Source organism: Magnolia sinica, chromosome 9 (genome assembly GCF_029962835.1).
Source record: "Magnolia sinica isolate HGM2019 chromosome 9, MsV1, whole genome shotgun sequence".
In the NCBI taxonomy this organism is placed as follows: Eukaryota; Viridiplantae; Streptophyta; class Magnoliopsida; order Magnoliales; family Magnoliaceae; genus Magnolia; species Magnolia sinica.
Window position 1 is genome coordinate 4231089 of NC_080581.1, and position 26436 is coordinate 4257524.

General features: G+C 40.3%; 1 protein-coding gene across 7 annotated transcripts in view; it reads left to right on the plus strand.

Moving 5' to 3' along the window:
- The first annotated feature begins 1326 nt into the window (after positions 1 to 1326).
- The window catches only part of LOC131256700 (uncharacterized), a 28601-nt gene continuing 3491 nt past the window's right edge, over positions 1327 to 26436 (plus strand). Inside the window, exons 1-10 of one of the 7 annotated variants that reach the window (XM_058257688.1) lie at positions 1331 to 1625; positions 3128 to 3359; positions 8109 to 8173; positions 8292 to 8356; positions 9196 to 9282; positions 10132 to 10262; positions 10812 to 10917; positions 20043 to 20296; positions 22233 to 22650; positions 23900 to 24758. In XM_058257688.1, coding sequence (XP_058113671.1) covers positions 1387 to 1625; positions 3128 to 3359; positions 8109 to 8173; positions 8292 to 8356; positions 9196 to 9282; positions 10132 to 10262; positions 10812 to 10917; positions 20043 to 20296; positions 22233 to 22650; positions 23900 to 23910 — 1608 coding nt within the window. In that variant the 5' untranslated portion in view covers positions 1331 to 1386 and the 3' untranslated portion in view covers positions 23911 to 24758. Of the gene's footprint in view, positions 1626 to 3127; positions 3371 to 8108; positions 8174 to 8291; positions 8357 to 9195; positions 9283 to 10131; positions 10263 to 10811; positions 10918 to 20042; positions 20297 to 22232; positions 23448 to 23899; positions 24759 to 26436 lie in introns of those variants that run through there. The other 6 variants (XM_058257686.1, XM_058257687.1, XM_058257692.1 and 3 more) reach the window with 6 other exon arrangements.

Sequence of the window (26436 nt, forward strand, 5' to 3'; positions counted from 1 at the left end):
ATGGAAATGACCGTAAAATGCATGGAAATGACCATGAAGTGAAGCGAATTGACCGTGAAATGCGTAAAAATGACCGTAAAGTGAAGGGAATTGACCATGAAATGCGTGGAAATGACCGTGAAGTGAAACGAATTGACCACAAAGTGAAGGGAATTGACCGTGAAGTAAAGGGAATTGACTATGAAATGCATAGAAATGACCATGAATCAACACGAAATCGTCGAGAATAACCGTGAAATACATGAAATGACCATGAAGTGAAGCGAATTAACCGTGAAATGCGTGGAAATGAATGTGAATCAACACGAAATTGTCGGGAACGTGAAATGTATGGAAATGACCGTGAAGTGAAGCGAATTGACCATGAAATGCGTGGAAATGACCATGAAGTGAAGGGAATTGACCTTGAAATGCATGGAAATGACCATAAATCAACACGAAATCGCCAGGAATGACCATGAAATGCATGGAAATGACCGTGAAGTGAAGCGAATTAATTGTGAAATGCGTGAAAATGACCGTGAAGTGAAGGGAATTGATCGTGAAATGCATGGAAATGACCGTGAATCAACACGGAATCACCGGGAATGACCATGAAATGCATGAAAATGACCATGAAGTGAAGCGAATTGACCATGAAATGAATGAAATTGATTGTGAAGTGAAGCGAATTGACCATGAAAGTGAAGGGAATTGACCGTGAAATACATGAAATTAACCGTGAAATGAAATGAATGAAATTGACCGCGAACTGATTGAAATTGACCGCGAAGTGAATAAAATGAATTCTCGACCATCGACCTGATGGAATCTTAGAAAATAAGTAGGTTGGTTAGCTAAAGTAGCATCTCCTACCCCAAAATCCTATATGATACGTCAAGTAACTCATTCTAGTTTAAGAGAAATGTTTATTAAATGAATAAAAAAAGAAGTGAATAAAAAGAGAGAAAAAATTTCTATATACTTATATATTATATAAATATGTGTTAGAGAAAAAGTTTTCCTTGTTAAAAAAAAAAAAGGAAAAAACAAGTGCATAGGTGGAACAACGAGTTGGGTCGACGGGGTCAGTGGGGCAATGACTCCAAACCTAGTGGACCCCAACTCATTGTCCACCCTTTTGCAATCAATGGGATATGGTTATGGTGATAGCTACCTCTATGGCTATGGTTATAATCCGTAGACAAAGGGAGCCGCTCTAAAAAACAGAGGCATTTTCGACCTAAGAAATGGGGCCGTACAGCTGGGGCTTATTCTCAGGAGCACAAAATAAGTGGGCTTATTTTTGGGAATGGCCCATAAATGGGTCGTACAGTAGGAAATTTCTCCACATAAAATCCTCTCCATTTCTAAATCCATGGAGTCGACGGACACAGCTCCTGAAAAATGGCTTCCGCCCTCCATCTGAACTGCTACTCCATCTCCGCCGCTCGCACTTCTTTCATTCCCACAACGTATAATACAATCAGGAGTATATCCATATATGCGCCTCACAGAAGAATCAGAACGAGAACATCGCATTCCCATACGAATCGTCAGCCGCTGATTCTCGCATACAAGAATCAAATTGAGAAATCCATCCCGTGGTCTATAGGTTTGGGGTCCACTCCAGATCTCTGTTTCAGGTGAGGGTCTGTTTTCCATGTAAGTGATTTTCTCTCTCCATTTTGGATGTCATTTGAAAGGGCGTGTAACTTGATCCAACGTCCCACGTAATCGGCCGGTTAGGATCGTTGGTTCGATGTAATTTTTGGATTATGATCCATCTGAAGTGTGGCCCACAACTTGGACGGCTTAACCTGAGTTACATGCATGGCAACGCATGCATTGGTTGGGTGCATGCGTATGAACCATCATACTCTGCCAGAGCATCACTTTTCTCTTTTTGGAAATTATGCTTGTCTGCTGAATTTTGGTGTGGACGGGATTTTGGGATGTGGTGATAGAATGCATATGTCATATAGTGTAAGAGATGGGAATCCACCGTTCATTTGGTGTGTTGATCTTAGGTGGGCCATGCGTCCTACTCTCTCCCACGTGATGATCCAAACCAGTCGGATTTTTAGAATCGTTTGATTGGAGTGAGTTTGGAGCATGGCCCGTCACTTGGTAGAGCGCACCAGATGAATGGTCTGGATCCATAAAACAATCCTAGTCATCCAGTAATTGGCCCGCAAATGGATGGTTAGGAACAAAATGTAACCAATGCTCCTGCAACAGCAAGAAGTCCGACAATCCAATGGCTGAGATGGTTAGATGGAATTAGATTGTTTCAGCTTGCCCATCCATGGTGAGACCCATCCCATGGATAATGTAATCTGTAAAATAAATAAATAAAAATAGTTGTTTTGATCTGAACCAAGCTCGTGGTGCCTGTTTTAATCCACATGCGATCTCCTTGAACAAATTAATGCTGTTAGTATGCTTTAGTCAGGCTCCTACTTGAGTCGCAGTTGTGGATTTAAGTAGCAGTTTGGAGCAAGGTATTCCCTAATGGTAACGGTGGCCATAATGGCCACCACCGTTATCTTTACATCATGGGCTGTAACGGCCATTACGGTCCCCATAATGGCCATTATAGTCTCTCTTTTTTTATTTATTTTAAAAAAACCTGAAAAACCTATATTGGCCCCATAATGGACTGTTACAACCTTTACGGGAGGTGTAACGGGCTGTTACGGGGCTGTAACGGCCGTTATGGGTAATTTTTTGCATAACAGCCATTACAACCCTGTAACGTGTATCGGTTGCCACCGTTACCATTATGTAATGGCATTTACAGTCCCTTAACAACCGTTACGACACACCATGGGTTGGAGTGTGACATGTCTGAGGACCAAAACTGGTATGACTCATTACAACTCAGCCTCATTTTGGTGTGGTGAATTGTTTCGTTTCAGACCCAAAACCAATATGACTTGTACAGTACTGAGTCATATCAGATGGTTTTTCGAACTATGGTTCCGATTCTTTAAGTGTAGCCATATCAGCATAAATTCACATGAGTTCCTATATTACTTCTCTAGTTTACACGGGGTGGCTTTACTTGTGGAAAGCATCCATTCCTCATCCTAGCTGATTATTGTTATGGTAAAGAATTTTATTGATGTGGCTGATGGGTTTGCAGGTGGCTGAAATACTTTAATTTCTCCGGTAGATTGGCTTATGGATTCGTCGGTATTTTCTTTTTGTCCCTGAACTTTGTTGCAGAGGCACATGACAATGCAGCTCTTTCGTTGAGATATGCATGTGAAGATGTTTCTCATTACTATTCCCATGTGGAACGGATGGAAGGAGCTGCATTGATGAAAGAACTGAACTCCATCGTCTCTCATCACCAGTCCTTGCCTTACAAAGAGGTGCTTACAAGGTTCAAAAGACTTAAAATATTTTCTATTATCTTCTTACTGCAACTGAGTTGTTTAGTTGTGGATAGGGATGTCAACCTGTTGGGTTCGGGTTGGGTTCTATGGTTCCCATACCCAAGCTAACCAGGTTCAAGTCTTGCCAGGTCTGGGTCTCATTCTCGAGGACCCGCATCCAATCGGGTTTGGTACCCATATGCTTTTTATATCTAGGTTTCTAGTAGGATTCGGTTCAAATAAGAGCATATGAGGACCACCTGAATTCATATGACGACCAACCCCCAATTTCAATTACTTTGCATTTCAATTTGGACTTGAAACCATCTAGATAGCTACTTGAAGGCTACTCATTGTTATTTGAAGTGGGGCTTGGCCCGCTCAATTCAACTAAAGATCCAAACGTAGCATATTTGTCATTTGAGCATGCTGAGTCTCCTAGAAATTCCGTAAAATCTAAATCCAAAACAAAATGCATGGGACTTGTTGTGTCCTATAGGATTGGAGATTACCATCCAAACATGCCCTTAGTTTGTAGTTGACGCAGCAATGAACATGATGAGGTTGATCACCGTCTTCCTCAAGGATAACTACTTCGAATCCACGAAGCTTCTCTGGACTCCTCACAGAGACTTCTCGAATCCATAAGGAAAAAGCAAGAAAATAGAAATAGTATTCATGAAAACTTGTAAATTGATTGATCGCTGAAATAAATAAGCCTACAACCCTTTAAATAGGGATACCAAGACTTGGAATAAGTTTAGGAATTAAACTATAACTAAAACTCCCTAAAATTCGCAACTTACTATAAATAGTAAATTTACTATTTATAGTAAGTGTCCTATGTGGCTTAACCATGTTATTCTCCAAATTTTCTTAACACTTTTCATGTCGGACACATCTCCTAAAGTCCGAAGAGTTATAATCAAACTAAAACTTACTAAAAATAGTAAAAATGGAAATAAACATGGAATTTGACCATTGACAGGATGGAATCTCGCAAATTCGGCGTGGGCAACCTGGCATAGCCGGGTTGGTTGGCTAAAGTAGCTCGTCCTACCCCCAAAATCATATATGGTACGTCGAGTAACTTATTTCGGTTTGCAAGATATGCCTGTTTTAAGGTTCTGACGGTCTTGATGATTTCTGCCTCTGATCGGGCCTTCTTTGATCCATCTTGGACATGAAAGTGTCTGCAACCCGCTTTACATCAGTCCCCTCCACTTTAAAAGAACTCGTCCTCGAGTTATCGTGCTGCTTCGGTTCATGATACTCGGTCTGGTGCGCCGTAACGATACTCGGATCAAAAGTTATGATCAATTTACAGTCCGCCTTCTTTGGTCCAACCATGCTAGGAATATATCTGTGACACATTCTACATCAGACCTCTCCGCTTGGAAAAAACTCGTCCTCGAGTTACTCAAGGGACTTGGTTCATGATTCTGAGATAACTTTTGATACCGATGTTTATTAACCATTTTCTTGTACTTGGTGTTAGGCTCTTGAGCTGACACAATACATGTACTCATGCTTTCCTTGACTCGACTAATATCGATCAGATCCTTCACTCCTGCCTTCAAGATTTGATATTCTTTCTGACTCACTTGACAGTGAGGGCAGTTGGGCAAGCTAGCCCTAGGGACAAGGCTTATGTGAGGTTGGATGTTCCTCATGGAAGACAATCCATCGAGTAAATCTTTGGGCCAGACTTCTTTAAATTCGTTCAGAAAAATCCTTAAATTTGGAGGAATGTCTAAGGGTTTCGATTCCTCGCCCTTTACCACTATGACGTATATTTTGCCGGCTTCCTTGGATTCCTCCACGAAACCTCGAATGGTCAAGAGGGAAGTCTCCTCCACTTTAGAAGCTTCAGGGTGTTTCTTTAGTGCCATAGGGGCAAAGATTATCTTTCGACCATTCTTAACAAAGACGTAAACATTATCTCGTCCTCGGTGGGTCGCATCACTATCTGACTGCCATTGTTGACTGAGTAACATATGACATGCTTTCATGTCTACTACGTCATAAAGTATCTGATCTTTATAAGTTTTACCAATTGAAAACGAGACGGTACATTGTTCAGTTACCTTGGTCTCGTTCACCCTTTTAATCCAGCTAATTAAGTAAGGAGAAGGATGTTTTGTCGTAAGTAGCTGCAACTTGTCCACCATCACTTTCGAGACAATGTTCTCGCTACTACCACTGTCTATGATTACATCACAAACCTTTCCGTTGACAGTGCACTGCGTACGGAATATATCGTGTCATTGCACTGTGGATGTAATTCGTTCTGTAGGATATATAGTAATTGCTTCTCAACTAAAGATTCGCCACAATCTTGAACTATCAACTCATCGCCATATGCTCCTTCCTTAGTGGCTTGCTCATGTTCATTAACGCCAGGGTCTTCTTCTGTGGCCTCACCTTCAGTGCCTCCTTTGTTAATAGTCAAGTGGGTTGCAAGGCGTTGAAGCCTAGATGGGTCGCTCCCATTGGCTGCAGAAGGTTGAGGATGTCCTCTTACTGCTTCCTTTCCTCGTGTCAGTTCTAAATCCTGAGTGGGACCCATCATAGGGGGCCGAGTTGAAGGGTAATGCTGAATACGAACTCTTGCAAGTTTTGTTTCTACCCTACCTGCCAACTAAACTACTTCATCCACAGTCCCGACAAAGTGCATCTAAACTCGATCCTGAATCGCCGATCGTAATTCATCTATAAATCGTGTTACCTTCTGCGATTCTGTTTCTGACAGATTGTTTCGTGTTATCAACCACTGGAATTCTTCAGTGTAACCTGTGACGGTTCGATTCCCCTGTCGGCAATTTTGGTATTTTTGGAACAATACCTGCTCGTAATCACCAGGGAGGAATCGTGATTGAAGAAGGCGTCCCATTCGTGGCCATGATGAGATGGTGCCTTGTTTTGTCGGGCACGTGAGAGTTGTAATTGCTCCCACCATGTAGAAGCACCAGATTTTAATTTAAACGCTACTAATTTCACCCTTTTATGATCTGACACATCCATATAATCAAAATATCTTTTTACTTCGGCTAGCCAATCGAGGAAATCTTCTATGCATAATAAACTGTTAAAACTAGGAAGTTCGGCCTTACCTCGATAGTTTCTTTCAGCACGATCTAGGCGATCGCCCCTATGGAATGGTTGTCGGGGAAAGCCTTCATTTAGGTCATCGTCACTAGAACTCGAATTTTTTAGTGTGGCCATACAATTCACTACTGGTAGTGCTCTATGGAAATCATGGTTGTGTCGTACAGCAACTACGGGCAGTTGAGCATTGCCTTGGGCTTGGGGCGGAATCAGGGCATCTGCAAGACGGTTGTGGGTTGCTTGCAGCCCTTGTATGGTGAACCGACTCTCCCAGTGGAAAGCTTCTATTCTTTCTGAAAGATAATGAATCCCTATATCATCGTTCACAGGATTTTGATTCATACATTTTTTGTTTGCCATCGGCTCGAGGGGAGTCCTCGCTTTGATACCAATTGATGCAGCGATGAACATGATGAGGTCGATCGCCATCTTCCTCAAGGATAACTACTTCGAATCCACGAAGCTTCTCTAGACTCCTCACAGAGACTTCTCGAATCCACGAGGAAAAAGCAAGAAAATAGAAATAGTATTCATGAAAATTTGTAAATTGATTAATCACTGCAATAAATGAGCATACAACCCTTTAAATAGGGATACCAAGACTTGGAATAAGTTTAGGAATTAAACTATAACTAAAACTCCCTAAAATTCACATACTATTTATAGTAAGTGTCCTATGTGGCTTAACCACGTTATTCTCCTAATTTTTCTAAACACTTTTCATGTTGAACACAACTCCTAAAGCCCAATGGATGAAAAGTTATAATCAAACTAGAACTTATTAAAAATACTAAAAACGGAAATAAACATGGAATTTGACCGTCGATAGGATGGAATCTCTCAAATTTGGCATGGGTAACCCGGCATAGCCAGGTTGGTTGGCTAAAGTAGCTCGTCCTACCCCAAAATCATATATGGTACGTCGAGTAACTCATTCCGGTTTGCGAGATATGCTTGTTTTAAGGTTCTGACGGTATTGATGATTTCTGCTTCTGATCGGGCCTTCTCTGATCCATCTTGGACATGAAAGTGTCCACGGCCTGCTCTACATCAGTAGTTTATGCAACCACATTGTCAAACGGTTCTTGCTTCAACTTCTTCTGCAATTCTTTTCAAGATTATAGAAGATGTCGATATTTCACAGATTATTATCAGGTTGACACACCTTGATGTCTATGTTTGACTTGGTGAAGGGGTTGTGAATCTGTTTCCAGGAAGCAAATTCCCAGTGAAAGAAATTTTGTCTATAGTGTTTGTGTATTGGGAAAGCTATTCTCTAGAATCCTGTTTTTGTGTTTGGATATTGTTGTTGTTAGGAGAGGAGAGGCCTTTTTATCATTTTCAAAAATATGACCATTGGATGGGAATCCATTTCTCAGAATTTTGCAACCCATCTTAAAAAAGGGTATCATAAAAGGGGCATATTGTGGAATTCGATTTCCAAGGGATTTCATTTCCCACCTTTTCCCACTACCCAAACACAAATTCAGCCCCTCACCATGGAATCCATTTCCCAATGTCTGGATTCCCAAGAACCAATAAAGGATTGTGTGGGTTGTTTTTATTCCATGCTCAAGGAAGACATCTCATGTACTATCGCCAATATAATAGTTGGCTGAGTAACATGGTTCATGGCAGGTATGGAATGCTCTCAAGATTCTTGATGCAGCTGATGTTGATGACCCGGAAGCCTCTTCAGATGTGTAAGTTCTCTTAAACATGCATCATCCTTGTTGAATGGTGTTTCAGTCACATTCTTATATTTCGCCTAATTCCATTTGCAAGACCAATATTTCGATATCTTATTTCTAACATGTGCAGTGTAGAAATCTACTCCTTGAGAGCTGTCTCCAAATCATTAGCGGGAAAACCAGAAGGATGGAACAGTGAGTAACTCCAGTATCTATGGTTATAGCTGCTCAATTGCTTGTAGCTGAAGATGCTTAGCTCCTATTATATGAATCTTCATCCAACTATTAAAGAAAGTTACTCTACTGTTTATAGTGGAACATACAATTTTCAATAGAGCATTTGCTTGGCCCAATGAACAGAATGTGTGGCCGACATATGTCTGTCCTAAGTTGTTTTTGTGGTGGGCAGGAGAAGCCCCGAAAGTCCATCTCATTGGGTGATCCTAATTCTCTGATGGGGCACCCGTTAAATGGGGACCATTCAGTTGGAGTTATTCATTTTCACTGGATGGAGTGATAGTGGCATTGTCCATCCCATTTTGGGCACACCAGATTGACGGCTTACGATACTGAAAGGTAGGACCAACCTTCATGATTGCTGGTTCAATCAAAACAAGAATGTTCCTTCCAATCAAACATAATATAGTTGCTAGGTTACGTGATACTATAGGTGGGCCAAACTGAATGTGAATGTGGTCTATTGTTTAATCATTGCTCCATGAAATGCACATCTGTCATATGTTGTTAGGCCTTAAAAGTGCTAGAGAAGCAATTCCGTTCCCTGATGCATATGATAGCCTATTCCAAGCATTTTATTAAATGTGAAGTTGCTGCAAAGAGTATGATTAATTACTCTATCATAATCTAGAAGGTTTTAAACTGTTATCCATGCATGTGGATGCTTCAACACTCCTCTTTGTATTTGCAATAGCATGGATGTGGTGGACACTTCGGCGCATGTGTTTTCTCGGTTTAATTGAAGTTTCCATTGCTGGCCAAAAAAAGAAGGGTTAATTACTCTGTCTTCTTTGCAGGGGAACATTTATGGCCTCGTTCATATGGACTAACAGACGGTCCGTCCTTGACTGATTTACACAATATTCGCCCTGCAGATGTGAATGGTGAGATGGGTTTCCCTGCATCTAATTATAAGTGACATTGAAATCTCTTTAGAAATGTGGATTGCCTTCTGCTCGAGGTCTTTTAGTACCAGTTTTATTGATTTTTTTTCCCATGTATCCTTGTGCATGCGTGCATGTGCATTTATGTCTTGGCACCCATAAATATTGCTTCTTGCTAGACATTTACATTTGTACTTGGACAGTCATGTTCATCTCTCTCATCTTTGCTCAGAACATCAAGTAATTCCTATCATGTTATCGTTCTGCTTTCTTGTATTGAAGGTGTTGGCATCTTGTCAAGACAAGTTACCATTGAGGCGGGATCCACAATAAAGCTTGTTGGGCCCACTATGATGTGTGCATGACATCCAATCTGCCCATCATGTGAGCCCCTCATGTTCTCCTTGGAGCCCTAAATCAGGCCCAGCCAAAACTAAGGGGGGTCACACCACAGGGAATGGTTCGGATGGGAACACCCACTATTAAAAACCTTCCAGATTGTGCAGTGGTTCGCTGTGTTTTGCATATGCCATCCAATACATTAAGTAATGAGCCCCACTGGGATGAATGGACACCCCAAAAATCAGGCCATTCTAAAATCATATGGTGTGGCCCACCTAAGTTTTGGAATGGCCTGGTTTTCAATGCCAAAAAGAAAATGAGGGGGCCGCACATGATGGATGGATCGGATGTCATGCACACATCACAGTGGGCACCACAGATCACATTGTAGGTTAAGCTTAACCTACATAGTTTTGTAGTGGATTGGCCACATTACAGTCAGTTATATAATGTCATGCGACCCTTGAATTATATAAAAAACTGATAACAGATGGCACTTTCTTCAAGTGAATTCGTCAAGGGGAAACAAGTACTATGGAGAATGCGCTTCCTACTCAAAGGACTGCTTGAAGCCTGCAAGCAATGAAGCTGCTTCAGACACAGAAACTGACAAGAAGAGATGGGCCCCACCCTTACAGGTTCTTGTTCGCTATCATATTGGATCCTGCGGAGTTCTTATTCTTTCATCACATACTAACCTCATGTGTAAGTTCTGATTGCGAGTTCTTGCTTTTTGAAATGAAAAGACATCTTCTAATTATCATGTCATTAAATCTATTTGACCAAACAAAAAAGCCGCTCAATGTTTCGTTTTCTTTTGATCAGTATGCATCTCTATGCATGTGTGGCCCGCGTTTTGGCTATCTGAGTCTTTCAAATGGCGGTCTCTGAGTATACAGATGCTACCCAACAATCTCTCCCCCTGGATGATCCTAATCATGTGAGCTGGCCGTTTTACATCTGGACAATTGGTTGTAACTTTTCCCATTCTCAGCATCAGCTATGGCCATCTGATAGGAGAGATGCTAGGACATGGCCCATCACAATATGGGGTCCTCCAAATCAATGTCTTAGGTTACCCAAAGGTGGGCTCCACTTGTACCTGGGTGGAACAGAAAAATGTGTTTCCCAACTAAAATTAGAAAATATACCTCGTCTAAAAGATCTGAGTGTCATGTGACTTTCAGGTTAGGGGGGATATTGCAAGGTCACTAATGTACATGTCAGTGCGCTATGGGTTCTCTCAGCCTAGCGGAAGCCCCAACCTGCAACTTTCTGATTCCCCAAGCATTGGTAGGTTACGATGACTTTAAATAGAATGAAGAGCTAGTCTCCTATGATAATTTATCACCCTTTTAAAAAGGGTTGACTCTTTGACCATACATATGGCATGGTTGTATGGCTATCCAAACCATCATAAACACTCACTCAATTGTGGATGGAATGTAACCCAAAACTTGAGATGATGTTAACCATATGATTTGCCCTTGGAATTTGGACAACTCGCTATTTTACTTTTAACCATCCGTTTGATAGCTGTGAATTGGATAGTGGGTTGCATAATCAGCGTAATTTTAGAGATACGGTCCATCAATAGTGTGCCCCAGAATTTAGATGGTATGGATAATCATTCATGAGTGCCTTTGTCTATGACATTAGCCATTTCTGCGCATTGGATTTTTTGTTGAAGTTCGAAAAAAAGAGAGCAATATAAAGTTGTTGTTATTGTGTGTGTGTGTGTTTGTTTTTTTTTTTTGGAACGAAAATAAACAAATTGAGGTACTTGTATCATCTTTATGTTTCATATCATTTTCATGTACTCCTGGTTGTACATTTGTGCAAGCTCTCTTAGCATCATTATATATCTTTCATGGGCTAGTCTTCTATGTTAGCTTTTGGACCATTTAAAAAGTGGCGGTGACTCTTCAAAACATACACATGGCATAGTTTTACGGAAATCCTGGCGGTCCCCAACTGTGGATGAGCATAACCGAAAAAATGCACAGAGAAGATAATATCAACTGTCTGATTGTTTTTAAAAAAAAAAAAAAAACTTTGTATTTGGACCACCCGCTATTTTACTTTTAAACATCCATTTTATTTCCATTAATCTTACAGTTGGGATTGCTTGACCTTGCTTGACCAATGTGGTTCTAGAGAAATGCTCCATCCGTAATGGGGCGGACAATTTGGTGTCTGCGTGCATAGCTGTACATCAGTGCCACATGTGAGGATGAATCGCTCCCATTTTTTAGATGGTGCAAAACTAACACAGGAGTCTACCCCATCTTTCATTATATAATTTCATGTGAGGGTTGCTTATATTATTTCTTATCTTCTTTATAAAAATAAAAAATAAAAATCCAAGAAGACTTCTCCACTCACCTTTGTATCCTCCCACCCACACTCAACAGCGGATGGTATTCAAGAAGGCAACAAGTTTGTTCAACATGGATTTTTCTTTTAGGCCTTGAAGGTTTATTATTATTATTATTATTATTCATTATTATTGATAATAGCGGGTTGTTCCTAGGTTTGTTAATGGGCCAGGCCAAGGACGAGAAAATGCCAATTTTTGAATAGGCTGAACCCAAGGAGTTCAAAATTCGGCCTTGAGACTTTTCCAAGTGCGACAACTGCCACTCCTAGCTGTTAGATTTATTTTGCGTTGTGTTTTAAGTGCAAGGAAAAAAAAAAACCCAACATTTTGGTTTCAGAGCCTGTGTGAGGAGCGTGAAGTAGCTACTGGTGATTTCTTTGGGCTGCTTGTTCTGAGAGAAACAGACAATTTCAATTTTTTGTAGTTTCTATAGTTATCAGTAGTGGATATGACAAGTGCAATGCACATGGAGAGAGACACTGGTTTGCAAGATGTGGGAAAGTGCCAAAGAGAGGTAGAGAGTTGCTTGTAAAAGGGAGTTGTTTTATTTATTTATTTATTATTGTTATTATTTTTTGAAAGAAGAGAATTTTATTAAGCAGAAAAGAGAACCTACAAGGAGTAAACAAGAAACAAAACAAGAGGAGAGAGAGAGAGAGAGAGAGAGAGAGAGAGAGAGAGAGAGAGAGAATTTTATTAATTTTATTAAGTAGAAAAGAGAAACTACAAGGAGCAAACAAGAGAAAAGAATAAGAATAAGAATACAAAAAACCAGTGCCATGACTGGTAGGAAAGTTCCCTTCAAACAAAAGGGTGTTATTTTATATGCTAGCAGAGTGTGATAGACTGACAGTTGATACTCGGGCACTTTGTAATTGTTTGTGTCATGCATTAGCTCAATCAAGTCCTCGGGCACTTTATTTTGAAAAAAGAACTTAGTGTTTTCTCTTCTTCATGTGATTTGAAGCTTGGATGCGGTGTGATTCCATTACTCGTTCAACGGAGGTGCGGGGCTTCCCATCTATCGTCTTCCTTCTCTCTTTTTTATCTATCCAAAATATGTATTTTCTCAAAACTTCATCTTTCTTCTCCCTTCCCATCCAAATCATGTTTTTCTTTAACTTTTCATCATCCAACTTCAACTCCAACCGAACCCAACCATTGAGGACCCCAAAACCCTAGCCAACGACCCACACGTGTGACCGTACGGCCACATGTGCGAGCCCCTAGGCTGACCATACAAACAATCCCTTAATCCCTTGATTTCCTCTTGCTTCCCCAATTAAAACCCCTTGATTCCCCATCCCTAACCTTATTCTAAACCCTAGATCCCAAATTTCCTATTTTCCCCAATTTCTAAAATCCCTAATTCCAACATTCCCAAACCCTAAAATCCCAATTTTTCTAATTAATTTAAAACCTCAAACCTCCAATCACTTAAATCCCTAATTCCCTTTAAGTAATACCCATGCCCCAAAATCCCTTAGCCAATTAAACCTTATGAACCCTAAATTTACCTTTTCCCCTAAATTCCTCAAACCCTAGGTTATCCTACATTCTAGTCGAGCAAATCCTAAGTAGTAATAGTCATTTCCTTTTGAAATAAACTTATTCCTACGCTAATTGGGTATTCTTACATCCATTAGGTTTTAATTTCTAGTATTCATTAATCATGCATGGCATTGTTTCTTTATTGTGGCCTAGACTATTCATAGTTTCATGTTGGATTTTTGAGATATTTGATGACTTTAGCAATTTAATTTGCCGATTGATCTTACTTCACCGTTTATCCACATGCATGTGTGATGCCGGACATGAAATTAAATATGATATGCGAGATTTCAAGCTTAAGATCACGTTAGTTCAGAGACAATTACACAAATTCCATATCCCACATGAAAGTCCAAACATTCAATTAAGGGGAATCTATGCGGGTCCAGGCCTACACATGATAGGGTTGGATCAATAAAAATTATGAACCAAACGATACTCAAAGATAAGAAATAATCATCCACACATGCATAGTAATCAGTCCCTAATCCAAGGGATTCAACAATTTCAAATCAAGGAACCCTAGGGTAAGAAAATGGGCATAAAATTGGAGATTTGAGTAATTTAGGGTTAAGTTTAGGCATTTTGGGTGGAAACGGAGTGAAAGAGAGGAGAGAGACGAACTAGAGAAGTACCGCACGCGTGGACAACAACAATGGCCTAGACGCACATGCGTGTGATCTCGGCCGCATGTGTGTGGGGCCTACTATTCAAAAAAAGGCCACCTTGGCCCTGGTCGGCCAGGGATGAACTCCAAAACCTCCAAATCTCAGCTCGATCCGATGTACGGTTTGTGCGTGGTGCTCTGCCGAAGTTTCAGCTCTCCTGTAGGGCTAGATTTTGAAATTCTGCTGTGGGAAGGAGAATTGCTGCAATAGATGATTGATTCGAAGTGTGAATGATGGGGTGAGATGAGAAGAAGGGATGGTAGAAGATGGATAGTAAAGATGGCGATGGATGGGGGCAAATCGGGATAGATGTGGCTTCGCACCACGGTAGTTAACCCTTCGATGAAGGGAGGGCTTCGCACCCAATTAAGCTTCACAACTCAGAGAGTAGGGAAACGCAGAATTTTTATTAATCTTCAATCCACCTAGAAGACGAAGTTTTGATTCAAAAGAGTGGGCTCATTAGTCAAGAAAAGTCCATCATGGAATCTCATGATCGTGGCCCACTAGTCAGATTGATTTCATATTTTAGGTTTTGCTTATTAATATTATTTAGAACATCGTGGACGCTTTAGATTTCTTTGATTAGTTTTTAAGTAACTAGATTCTCCACGTTGAATGTGGAACTAATTCTCATAGAAGGTGGAAGATCTACCTCATACGCATTGAGACCGTTTTGTTTTATAATTTTGAAGTGCCCAGCGCTACGCGTGTGTGACTTACGAACGGCCCTCAGAGGGTACCGTTCGGGCCAGATGCGGACTATTACAGAGTCCCCAATATTGAATTCTTTGAAACGTTTATGTTGGTTTGTAGAAAATTTATAATGTTCATTACTAGTAGTGATCTTCTGCCTAATTTCTTGATGCCATGAATGAATGTAATGTGCAAAAGACTTCGCAGGCTCTGACACCCTATGGGACTGTGACATAGGGACAAGATCAATAGGTTTTCCAGGTTTATAAACAGTAACGACTTCATAAGGATTGAGACCTATGGACTTATCGACAGAACTATTAAATGTAAACTCGGCTGTAGGTATTACGGTGTTCCATGTTCTGGTGTGCTCTATATCCCTCCTAGGGGGAGACTCATCCGGTAGATCATCAGGAAAGACATCATGTAACTCATCCCTTATCAGAATGACCTCAGTGGGTAACTCTACACTAGCGTCTGGTGCACTCTCTCTAGCCACAAGGCCGCACATGTCGTACCCCTCAAAATAGTGGTCTTGATGTCTTTCATGGGGTGGGTGCACGGGTGCACACCCATAATTGATTCATTCACCAACTCCATTCATTGGTCTATCCACCAGGCCACCTGCCTGAGATGGGACATCTACCCCAATGGTGGGGTTTGTCCTGGCGATGGTCTTTAGTTAGGTAATGCGCACATCAAGTTGTTCTAAGTATTGGTCCATTTTCAAGCACTTAATCATAAACTCCAACTTTTGGGACAGCTTGTTTAGTGACTCTTGCAATTGTTCCATATTTAGTGTAGGGTGCCAACCAAAATTCAGCAATATAGTTGTCAAAATATAAGAAATTTTTTATTTTTTATTTTTTATTTTTTAAAATTTTTTTAAAAGAAACAACCTAGTTTCTAAAAACGAGGAAAGTTTTTGAAACAAGTTAGGAAAGTTTCTAAAAAAAACAACCTAGTTTCTAAAAACGAAAAAGGAAAGTTTCTAAGAAAAACAAATTAGGAAAGTTTCTATAAAAAATAAATTAGGAAAGTTTCTAAAGAAAAGTAACCTAGTTTCTAAAAACGAAAAATGAAAGTTTCTAAAAACAAATTAGGAAAGTTTCTAAAGAAACAAATTAGGAAAGCTTCTAAAAAAAACAAATTAAAAAGTTTCTTAAAAAAAAAACAACCTAGTTTCTAAAAAAAAAGAAAAAGGAAAGTTTCTAAAAATAGAAAGTAAGTTTCTAAAAAAAAAAAAAGGAAAGTAAACTAGTTTCTAAAAAAGAAAAAGGAAAGGAAATTAGTTTTTAAAAACAGATTAAGAAAGTCTCTAAAAAATTAGTTTCTAAAAATCAGAAAAGGAAAGTTTCTAAACCTAGAAATAGAAAACTAAGTTAATTTCTAAAATAATTCAAATAGGGGGATAACAGAAAATTTCAGCAGCTTATGTTAGGGTTTATGGACCTCTTAACAGCCATATATGATGAGAATTGATGCGTAATGGACATAAACAACCAAACCCTAAACTGATGCAGGACATGGAAAATTAAATATGATATGCAAGATTTCAAGCTTAGATCCTACCAATTCAGAAACAATCACACAAATTCTACATCCCACATGAAAATCCAAACATTCAATTAAAAAGGGGAATTTATGCGGGTCCAAGCTGACACAGGCTAGGACTGGACCAATAAAAATTATAAACCAAACGATGTCAAAGGGAAATAAAATCAACTACTCATGCATAAAAATCAGTCCCTAATCCAAGGGATTCCCTAATTTCAATTCAAGAAACCCTAAGGTTATAAAAATGGGCAAATCAATTAGGGATCATGTAATCTAGGGTTAGGATTCATGAGAAACGGCTATGAGAGGATAAAAGAGGATAAAAACCTGAGCCAAAAGATGATCCCGCGTGTGGACAGCAACAATGGCTCAGATGAACGTGCGTGTGATCCCGGCCGCACGTGTGTGGGGCCAACTATTCAGAAAAGGGTCACCTTGGCCCTGGTCGGCCAGGGATGGATTCCAAAACCCCCAAATCTCAGCTCGATCCGATGTACAGTTTGTGCGTGGTGCTCCGCCGAAGTTTCAGCTCGCCTGCGGGCCGAAATCTGGAAACCTGCTGTAATAAAGAAATCTGATGCAACAAAAGGACAAATTCGAAGTACGGATGGTGGAGGAAGATAGAAAAAAAGATGATGGAAGATGGGGGCGAATTGGGATCGATGTGGCTTCGCACTACGGTAGTTAGCCCTTCGAAAAGGGAGGGCTTCGCACCCACTTTTGAATTCTTCCACAACTCACGAAGAGAGCAGAAAAATAAAGCAAGAATTTTTTATTAACTTCAATGAATGAAAAGAACTACAAGGGGTGCCTATTTATAGGGAGAACCCTATACCCAAAAACTCGTACCATGTGCGACACCTATTACTTGGCGATGAAGTAAACTAAAATAAAAACCAACAAGAAAATCTAAAGCGTTCACGATGTTTTAAATAATAACAATAAGCAAAACATAAAATATAAAATCATTCCGACGAGTGGGCCACGATCATGAGATCCCATGGTGGGCTTTTCTTGACTATCGGGCCACTTTTCTTAACCAAAACTTGACTTCTAGCTAGGAGGCCCTCCCTGGACGTCGTCATCGAGCCAGATCGATGGTGGGGTCCTCCTACGTACGTACGTGCATAGGGGGGGCGGCGTGAGTGCGCGTGTGCACGTGATGTCCCCATCATAAACATGTAATGAATTCCCCTACAAGAACCCTAGGCTTTGATACCAAATTTGATGCAGGACATGAAAATTAAATATGATATGCGAGATTTCAGGCTTAAGATCACGTTAGTTTAGAAACAATTATACAAATTCTATATCCCACATGAAAGTCCAAACATTCAATTAAGGGGAATCTATGCAGGTCCAGGCCTACACATGATAAGGCTGGATCAAAAAAATTATGAACCAAACGATACTCAAAGATAAGAAATAATCATCTACACATGCATAGTAATCAGTCTATAATCCAAGGGATTCACCAATTTCAAATCAAGGAACCCTAAGGTGAGAAAAGGGGCATAAATTAGAGATTTGAGTAATTTAGGGTTAGGTTTAGGGATTTTGGGTGAAAGCGGAGTGAAAGAGAGGAGAGACGAACCAGAGAAGTACCGCACGCGTGGATAACAATAATGGCCTAGACGCACATGCGTGTGATTTCGGCCGCACGTGTGTGGGGCCCACTATTCAGAAAAAGGCCACCTTGGCCCTGGTCGGCTAGGGATGGACTCTAAAACCTCCAAATCTCAGCTCGATCAGATGTACGGTTTGTGCATGGTGCTCCGCCGAAGTTTCAGCCCTCCAGTAGGGCTAGATTCTGAAATTTTGCTGTGGGGAGGAGAATTGCTGCAATAGATGATTGATTCAAAATGTAGATGATGGGGTGAGATGAGAAGAGGGGATGGTAGAAGATGGGTAGTAAAGATGGCGATGGATGGGGGCGAATTGGGATAGATGTGGCTTCGCACCACGATAGTTAACCCTTTGATGAAGGGAGGGCTTCGCACCACGATAGTTAACCCTTTGATGAAGGGAGGACTTCGCACCCAATTAGGCATCACAAATTAGAGAGTAGGAAAACGTAAAATTTTTATTAATCTTCAATCCATTATAAAAAAAAGTTACAAGGGGTGCCTATTTATAAGAAAACCCTACACCCCAAAACTCGCGCCATGTGCGCAACCTATTACTTGGTGATGAAGTAAACTAAAATAAAAACTAATCAAAGAAATCTAAAGCATCCATGATATTCTAAATAACATTAATAAGCAAAACCTAAAATATGAAATCAATCTAACTAGTGGGCCACGAATATGAGATCCCATGATGGGCTTTTCTTGACTAACGGGCTTACTCTTTTAAATTAAAACTTCGTCTTCTAGGTAGGAGGCCCTCCTTAGACATTGTCATCGATCCAGATCGACGGTGGGGCCTTCCTTCTGACGTACGTGCGTAGGGGGGGCGGCCCCCAGATCGATGGTAGGGCCCTCCTTCTGGCGTACGTGCGTAGGGGGGCGGCGTGAGTGCGTGTGTGCGCGTAATGTCCCCATCAATTTGTCCCCGCATCCCACGGGCTACCCTACTCGAACTGGTGTGAAATGCGCATTAATCACCCCTGGTAAGGAGTCTTGAACACGAGACCTCCCCCGTGAGCCCCAAATCGCATGGGTCACCCACCTCGAGTGTGCCCCTGCATTAATCACCCCCGGTGAGGAGTCTTGAACACGAGACCTCCTGCTCTGATACCAATTTGATGCAGGACAATTAACCACTTGCTCTAAAAGCTCGAACTGTTAGAGTTTGGCGAATTAATTCTTTTATCTCATAGCCCAGGCCCCACATCTCATGGGTTAGGACCTCGGCCGAACCTCCTTCATGGGCCCCAAATCACATGGGCCGCCCACCCCGAGTGTGTCTCCGCATCCCATGGGCTACCCCACTCGAGCCCGGTGTGAAATGCGCATTAATCACTCCTGGTAAGGAGTCTCGAACACGAGACCTCCCCCGTGAGCCCCAAATCGCATGGGTCACCCACCCCGAGTGTGCCCCTACATCCAACAGGCGACCCCACTCGAGCCTAGTGTGAAAATGCCCCTGCATTAATGTGCCCTGCATCACACCGGTTGGATGATCTTAATATCACCCACTAACTTTGGAGTTTGGACTCACCATTTTCTTTTTCATGGCCAATTAGGATCGTTTAGTCAATGGTTTTTTTTTTTCAAATTTAAAATTTATTATTTTATTTTATTTTTTGTCTTCCTCTCACATTGGAAGCCCACTATTTCATGCTAACTTGTATTGATTTATTCTTCCCAACACAAAATAGAAGTGGTGAGAAAAAAAGAAAAAGAAAAAAAGGAAAGATCAAAATTCACAGGTTAACACAATCCCATTTTCCTGAAAATTGCTAATCAACTCTATTGTGTTCTCCAACAATTTTTTATTTTTATTTTTATAAAAATAATATTAATTGTTAGATTGGGTTTTTCTTGCTGCTGATTGATTTCCAAAATTCAATTGATCTGAACTTAAATGAACTCTTCCTTATGAGTGCTGTTCATTTGTTGCAGAAAGAAGAGAAATGGGCCTTCTTTCTGCATTGTTGAGATGGAATGAACTCGACCCACCATCAAGAGCAGAGCAGTTGAGAAATGACAGAATATGCAGGCTATATCAGCACAACAGGAACCCTTTTGTTGATCATCCCGAATTTGCCAATCTCATATGGAAACATGCCATTCCGAGCAGCCTGAATGTGTACAATTCCTCAAATGCATGGATAAATGAGTTCCATTACAACAACAAAGGGAAAGACTACAACGAGGTGCGTGAATCTCAACAGCCAAATTCATCATATATGTGGCATGTATTATGTATATTTAGAAAAGAGGCCGGATTCACTTCAAGGCTTTGTTGGTTAAGCATACCTACAACGTGATTGTGGAACCCACCATTATATGTGCATGACTTCCAATCTGTCCATCATGTGTGCCTCCATATGTTCTTCATGGTGCCCAAAACTCAGGTGGGCCGCACCACAAGGAACAGTTGGGATGGGGTCATCCACCATTAAAAACTCTCTAAGGAGGCCATTCCAAAACTCAGGTGGGCCTTACCACATGATTTTAGAAGTTGAAGTCACAGTCTTACATGTTGTGGCCCACCTGAATTTTGGGTCAGCCTGATTTCTGGCTGGCAGGGACATAATGGATCGTTTGGATGTCATGCACACATTGCGTTGTATTCTTGTTGGTTAATCTTAACCTATAAAGCTTTGTAGTGTATCCAGCCTCGAGAAGAAAATCTCTCTTGTTTCTTATGATCTCCAACCCAAGGATATAGGTAGTCTCGGCAAGCCTTTTTTCTGTCCAAGTGGGGCCTGTGGTTGAGGGATCCAGACTGTCTTATGGTCCCAACAGTGGATAGATACACCATGCCCCTCCAAGATTGGAAGATCCTTTTAGCCATCTCTCTGTTGAATGTGAACCGTTGCTAAGTTGTTTTCTTTTCTTTTATTCTTTCCCCTCCTAGTTTCAGACCACTGATCAAAGGGTTAGGCTGTCCCATCAGGTATTTTTATAGGGCATGGTGGGCCCCACCCCTACAGCATCAAGTCTGAAGGGACATCATGCATATCTGCAGGTTGAGGACCTCATAATTGATGTAACATAGTTGAGGGAGTCAACTAGTAGAATATTATTTCTTCCTGTAATGCCCCGAAAATTGGCACCTGAGTACATAGACTCCGGTCTCGAATTCCCGGGTGTTAACTTAATAAAATGCACATGTGTCCTCATTCTAATTCATATTAAGTTCATACACGAATAATCAGAGTTGCGCAATTCAGCTTAGCGGAACCAAAGCGAGGTTCAGTCTGTGACAACTAACAATGTATGCTTAGTATATCGAAAAATTTCAAGGATTTTAGGAATCCAAAATAGCGAAAATCTAGGACGTTACACTTCCATAGGACTGGATGAGCAATGTGAATCATTGATCACAGTGGCATCCTAGGCCCACACACATCCATTCCCTGCCCATCTACATGCCAGCACATGTGCCAATATAGGATGTGTTTAAGATCCTACCCATCCAGTAGGTAGATCACACTTCGGATATTCTGTCCGGAGAATTTGCAGGTTTGCTGGTGTGCTAGTGTATGAAAGGAGAGAACTTTGATACTCTGGCTCAGTGTGATGGATGATACCCAGGCACTTAGAAATTGCATTTGTGGCATACAAATAATTTGAATTAAACTGTACAAATTATGGGCAAGTTTAGATGTATCATGAGCCAAAAATTATGACAGTTTGATTAGCTGGCTATCAGGTTGGTGGACATTTATTGACGGTTGGAAATAAAAAGATCCAATGGTCCTATTTCAACAAACTTGTCTCTCCAGTAGGGGGTTAGGACTGGTCAAACAATCTACCGCTGTGACTTAGCGACAGTGGGTTCTGCATTTTAGATAGTGCTAGTTTGAGTTAATGAATGCCATGTATACAATTTCTTAGTGCCTGCATATCAAGTCTCATACGCTGCCAAAGTATCAAATACCTCCCCTTGAAACAAAGGATGTGTAAACTGAGTGCTTTGTAGCCACCCACTTCTGCAGTCTCTCCTTTGATGAGCAAAACCACCTAAATTTTGTTGAAGAGCGTCTAGATGTTGTACCCCACTTTATGGACTGCTCAGATCTTTCACACATGTGGATTTAGATTCTGTCCAATGTTTGGAATACCAATGTCTTTTCTTTTCAGTTTGTCGAAATCCTAGTCGGACCGTCCACGAGTGCAGCTGCACTGGAGCTTGTACTATACAATGGAGCCAATGGGAAGATGTACAAGTCATTACCATTAGCAGATGAAAGAGCTTTCACTGCCGCAACAGTCGGCAACTCCGGATTCTTGATTTACACAGCGTTCGTCCCACTTCAGAACGGTCCTGGTGATGGTATAGCATTAATTTCAGGCACGGAGGATGGCAGTGATCGTGAAGTAGTCCAGTTTCTTTCTTACGATGGTGTGGTGAAAGCGATCGATGGCCCTGCCAAAGGTACGGTATCGGTTGATATCAAGGTGCATGAAACAGCAGGTTCCTCACAGTGTGATTCTGTCGGATTGACGGGAAGGATTGGCAAATTCAAGTGGGGAACATTCATTGATGGAGCATCGCCGGGTAAGCTAAACATAGGACAGAATCTGTTGGATCCATAGAACTTTGCTAAGCCCATGTGGGCCCATACATGCGGCCACTGTGTGGGACTTCGTAGCCGTTCATTAGGTGGGCCACATTGTGTGGAATACTTGGTGGAGAATCAGACCAATTGACTCATGCGGTTGTTGAATGTGTGTGAAAAAAATGGACAAGTTTGAAATATCCATTGCAGCTCACATTTGAGATAGAATTGTGGCCCCACCTGATGAGTGGGCTGGCCTGATTTTTAGGCCAGATTGTTGACGAGGTGGGCCAGTCTGATGAACGGTTCTGATTACGTCTTACTGTGTGTCGATGACATGTATGCCAATGTGGGTAAACAACATTGACCAAAACTGTCAAAGCGGTGTAATTTTTTTCTTAGCAGCAATTCCATCTCTTTTCTTTCATGGGATTGTTGCAGCAAAATTTCTCTGCATTGACTTCTCTCGAGGAGTGAAAAGACCAAAACGTCCGCATGTGTTCTTCTTCTGAAGGAGGTGGAGCCGACCATTGTGGGGCCCATGATGTGGGTATGTGACATCCAATCCGTCCAACAAGTGCAGTCCAGTAGGGTGATTGGCTGCACCAAAATCAGGCCATTCTGATCATCGAGTGGGCCACGCAATAAAAAAAATCTCAACCATGCAAAAAATCTGCAAATTCACGTGTGGCTCACCCTATGATTTGAATGGCCTGATTTGTTGTGCTTCTGATCATCATCTTGGGGTGGGCTTCTGGGATGGGTTGGATGTCATATTCACACCTTGTGAGCCCCAGACACCACCATTGGAAGAAAAATAAACTTGAGGGCATTTTGGTCATTTTAGCCGCTCGAATGAATATTCTGGCTTTAAAATAAAAATAAAAATCAAAGGGCTGCACATGCCAACTTGGCACATGTGTGCAGCATCTGTCCGCTCGGTGCATGTCCTATCCTAAAAATCCGGCCGGTGAGGGGCCGAGTAACACCCTCTCATGGGGACCTCCACGTGTATGATGGATGATCTAAACCATGTATCCTGTGCTATGGTCCATTCGCTATTTGACGATTTCGATCTGGCCAGAAATAACAGAGGCATGGTGGGCCCCATGCCTCCAAATGCATTGTATCCAGTCCCTTTAAATCGATTACATTCATGCTGTGGCATATGTTGTTTTGTTGTGGGATAAGCAAGGAAAAAAAAAATCAATGGTCCTTATTTTGAATTGCTTGTCACTCTTTACTCAGATATGATCTAGTGGGCTAAGTGTATGAGAGTCTTCCGTGCACACCAATCTGGACCGTCCATCAGTTCAAGTCCACTCTTCATAGGCTGCCTTGAAAAAATGACACCAATTGGATAATCCAAACCATCTTTTCACTGGCATAAAATATGGATGGATGGACAAGATCATTTGTAGAAAATAGGCCCAAGAAGTTTTGGTAAGCGTTGAATCCCCTACTGTTTCCTGTGGTGTGGTCTACTTAGGCTCTAGATCTGCCTCATTTTGGGCTCATGCATTAAAATGAGCTAGCAAAAGATGGACGGCTTTGGTAAAGGAAGCGGATTAGCTGTTACCTGAGTGTGGGGCCCACCTTGATGAATGTGTTTCATGTCCATGCGGCCCATTCGTTTTTTCAGCTCATTCGAGGAGTTATCCCAAAGCTTTAATTCAAGTATTGAGAGAGACTGTAACTTGTACTGTACTTGATCACTTAAATATATTTACTCGAAGGCATTAACACGCCGTTGTTAGTAATGGATTATAGGTTTCATCAAATTTCATTTACATATATCACATATCATACATCAAAATCCAATATATATTTAATTTAACTACCTTAAATTTAATTAAAGACATTTCCATTCAAAGTCTTAATCAAATTATAAATGTCAAATAATTAATTCAACTACTGGTAAAATCATGTCCAACATATTCCAAAGACTAAAAAATATTCTAAGAACATTAAATGCAAACTATAAGAATAATCATTACTGGTCCAAAGTAGTAATGTCTGCTGATAAGCAGGGCCACATGTCTCGTGGGTCCTTTTCTGGCTTAGCCATGTCTTCATATTCTTAAACAACTGGCTCACCTTCAATTATATTTGTACGGTCTTACATCAACATCAATACAAAGTGAGCTGGCCAAGCTTAGTGAAAAGTCCCAATAAAATTCTTCGCATCAAATTAGAATAAAGTAATAACAATCATCTACAATATAAAAGTAGAAGGAAATGCAAATTTTATGTAATATGTGAATGCATCAAATGAAAATCCGTCCACTTACTTGAGTTAGAAATCCGTCAACTCGCATCTGCCCCTTGGCAGGCTTCTACAACTTGGTAAACATAGGCAAAGCCAGCATCTACTCCTCGATTAGGCTTCCACTAGTATAGTGGACTTCTGGTAATGATTCTACCAAGTATATCATCCATAAAGGTTTCATAGAAATTCAGCGTGTTGTGCATGCAAATAATGGATGCTCAAGCATATCAAGTAATCGTGAATGATATATCATATGTTCATTTCCATTCTCAGATTTGAATCATTATAGTTTTTATGCCAACTGATAACATTATCACAACCATCAATTCATAATTATATCAATTTAGCCAATTAAATCACTAGTTGCAATTATATATCAAATCAGATCATAAGTTCACCAATACAGTAAATCAAATCAATGGCTATAATAGCATATTGAACAAATCACATCTTAATATTACAACAATAAAAAAATATATGTTTAATCAAATCCAATAAGTAATCGTAATAACAAGATTAAAGCATACACACAACATATCATTAATTAATCTATTTTAACTTAATAGAAGAAAAGCACATTGGGATCACTTAACTTAGTGCGATAGAGATAATTCCGTAGAACAAATGGTTTGATTTGAATTAAAATTTTCTAAAATCATATAAATGAAATTATTTTCTAATATCACTAGTTCATATGCTGGGGCCCACTTTTGATCGATCTAAATTTATTTAAATAATGTTACAATAAGATATCTCATTTAAATGAATTCATGAATTAATGAACAATATTATAAAAATTAAAGTGCTGTTAGAATTTGGCCTATAAATTTTCGCAGGTTTGGGTTGTTTTCAATAACAATATTTAATTTAAGTCTTTAAAATACAGTTTGTGATAATTTACATGAAAATTTATGGATTTATTTACTTTGATAATTTAAAGTTCAAATAATGTTTAATAGATAGATCAAGGTCAACCATTGATCGTCACTTGATCAATTTCAGAGGACAATCGATGATCATCTTAAATTGACCATCCATACATTAAGTTATTACAATTTATAATGATCATATTGATTGATCAATGTGGCCCACTAGATGGTCAGATCAATCATCAAATCTGGATATTGTCATCATCTGATGTCTGGATTTTGATAGTCGGTACAAATTGAGTTGAATCTCAACCATCTAATGGTTCTACACAATCAATCAATACATGATTTATTGTCTACAATTATCTCAGATTGATGCAGCGCATCCAATAGCCCGATTGGTCTAGAATTGAGGGTTTTAATTAATTTTATTTTTAGGGATTCATTGAAGGACAGATTTAATCACGTCTTACATTAGGTCATACATTCTCTGCGCCAAATTGTGGCTTGCATGGAGAATTGTATCTTTTTCAATTTATAATCCATATATGAATACTCAAATTATCTGATCAATCTGAATCGTTCAATACTATTATCAGATAAAATTATTCTACCATGCTCATAATTAAAATGAAATCATGAATCTT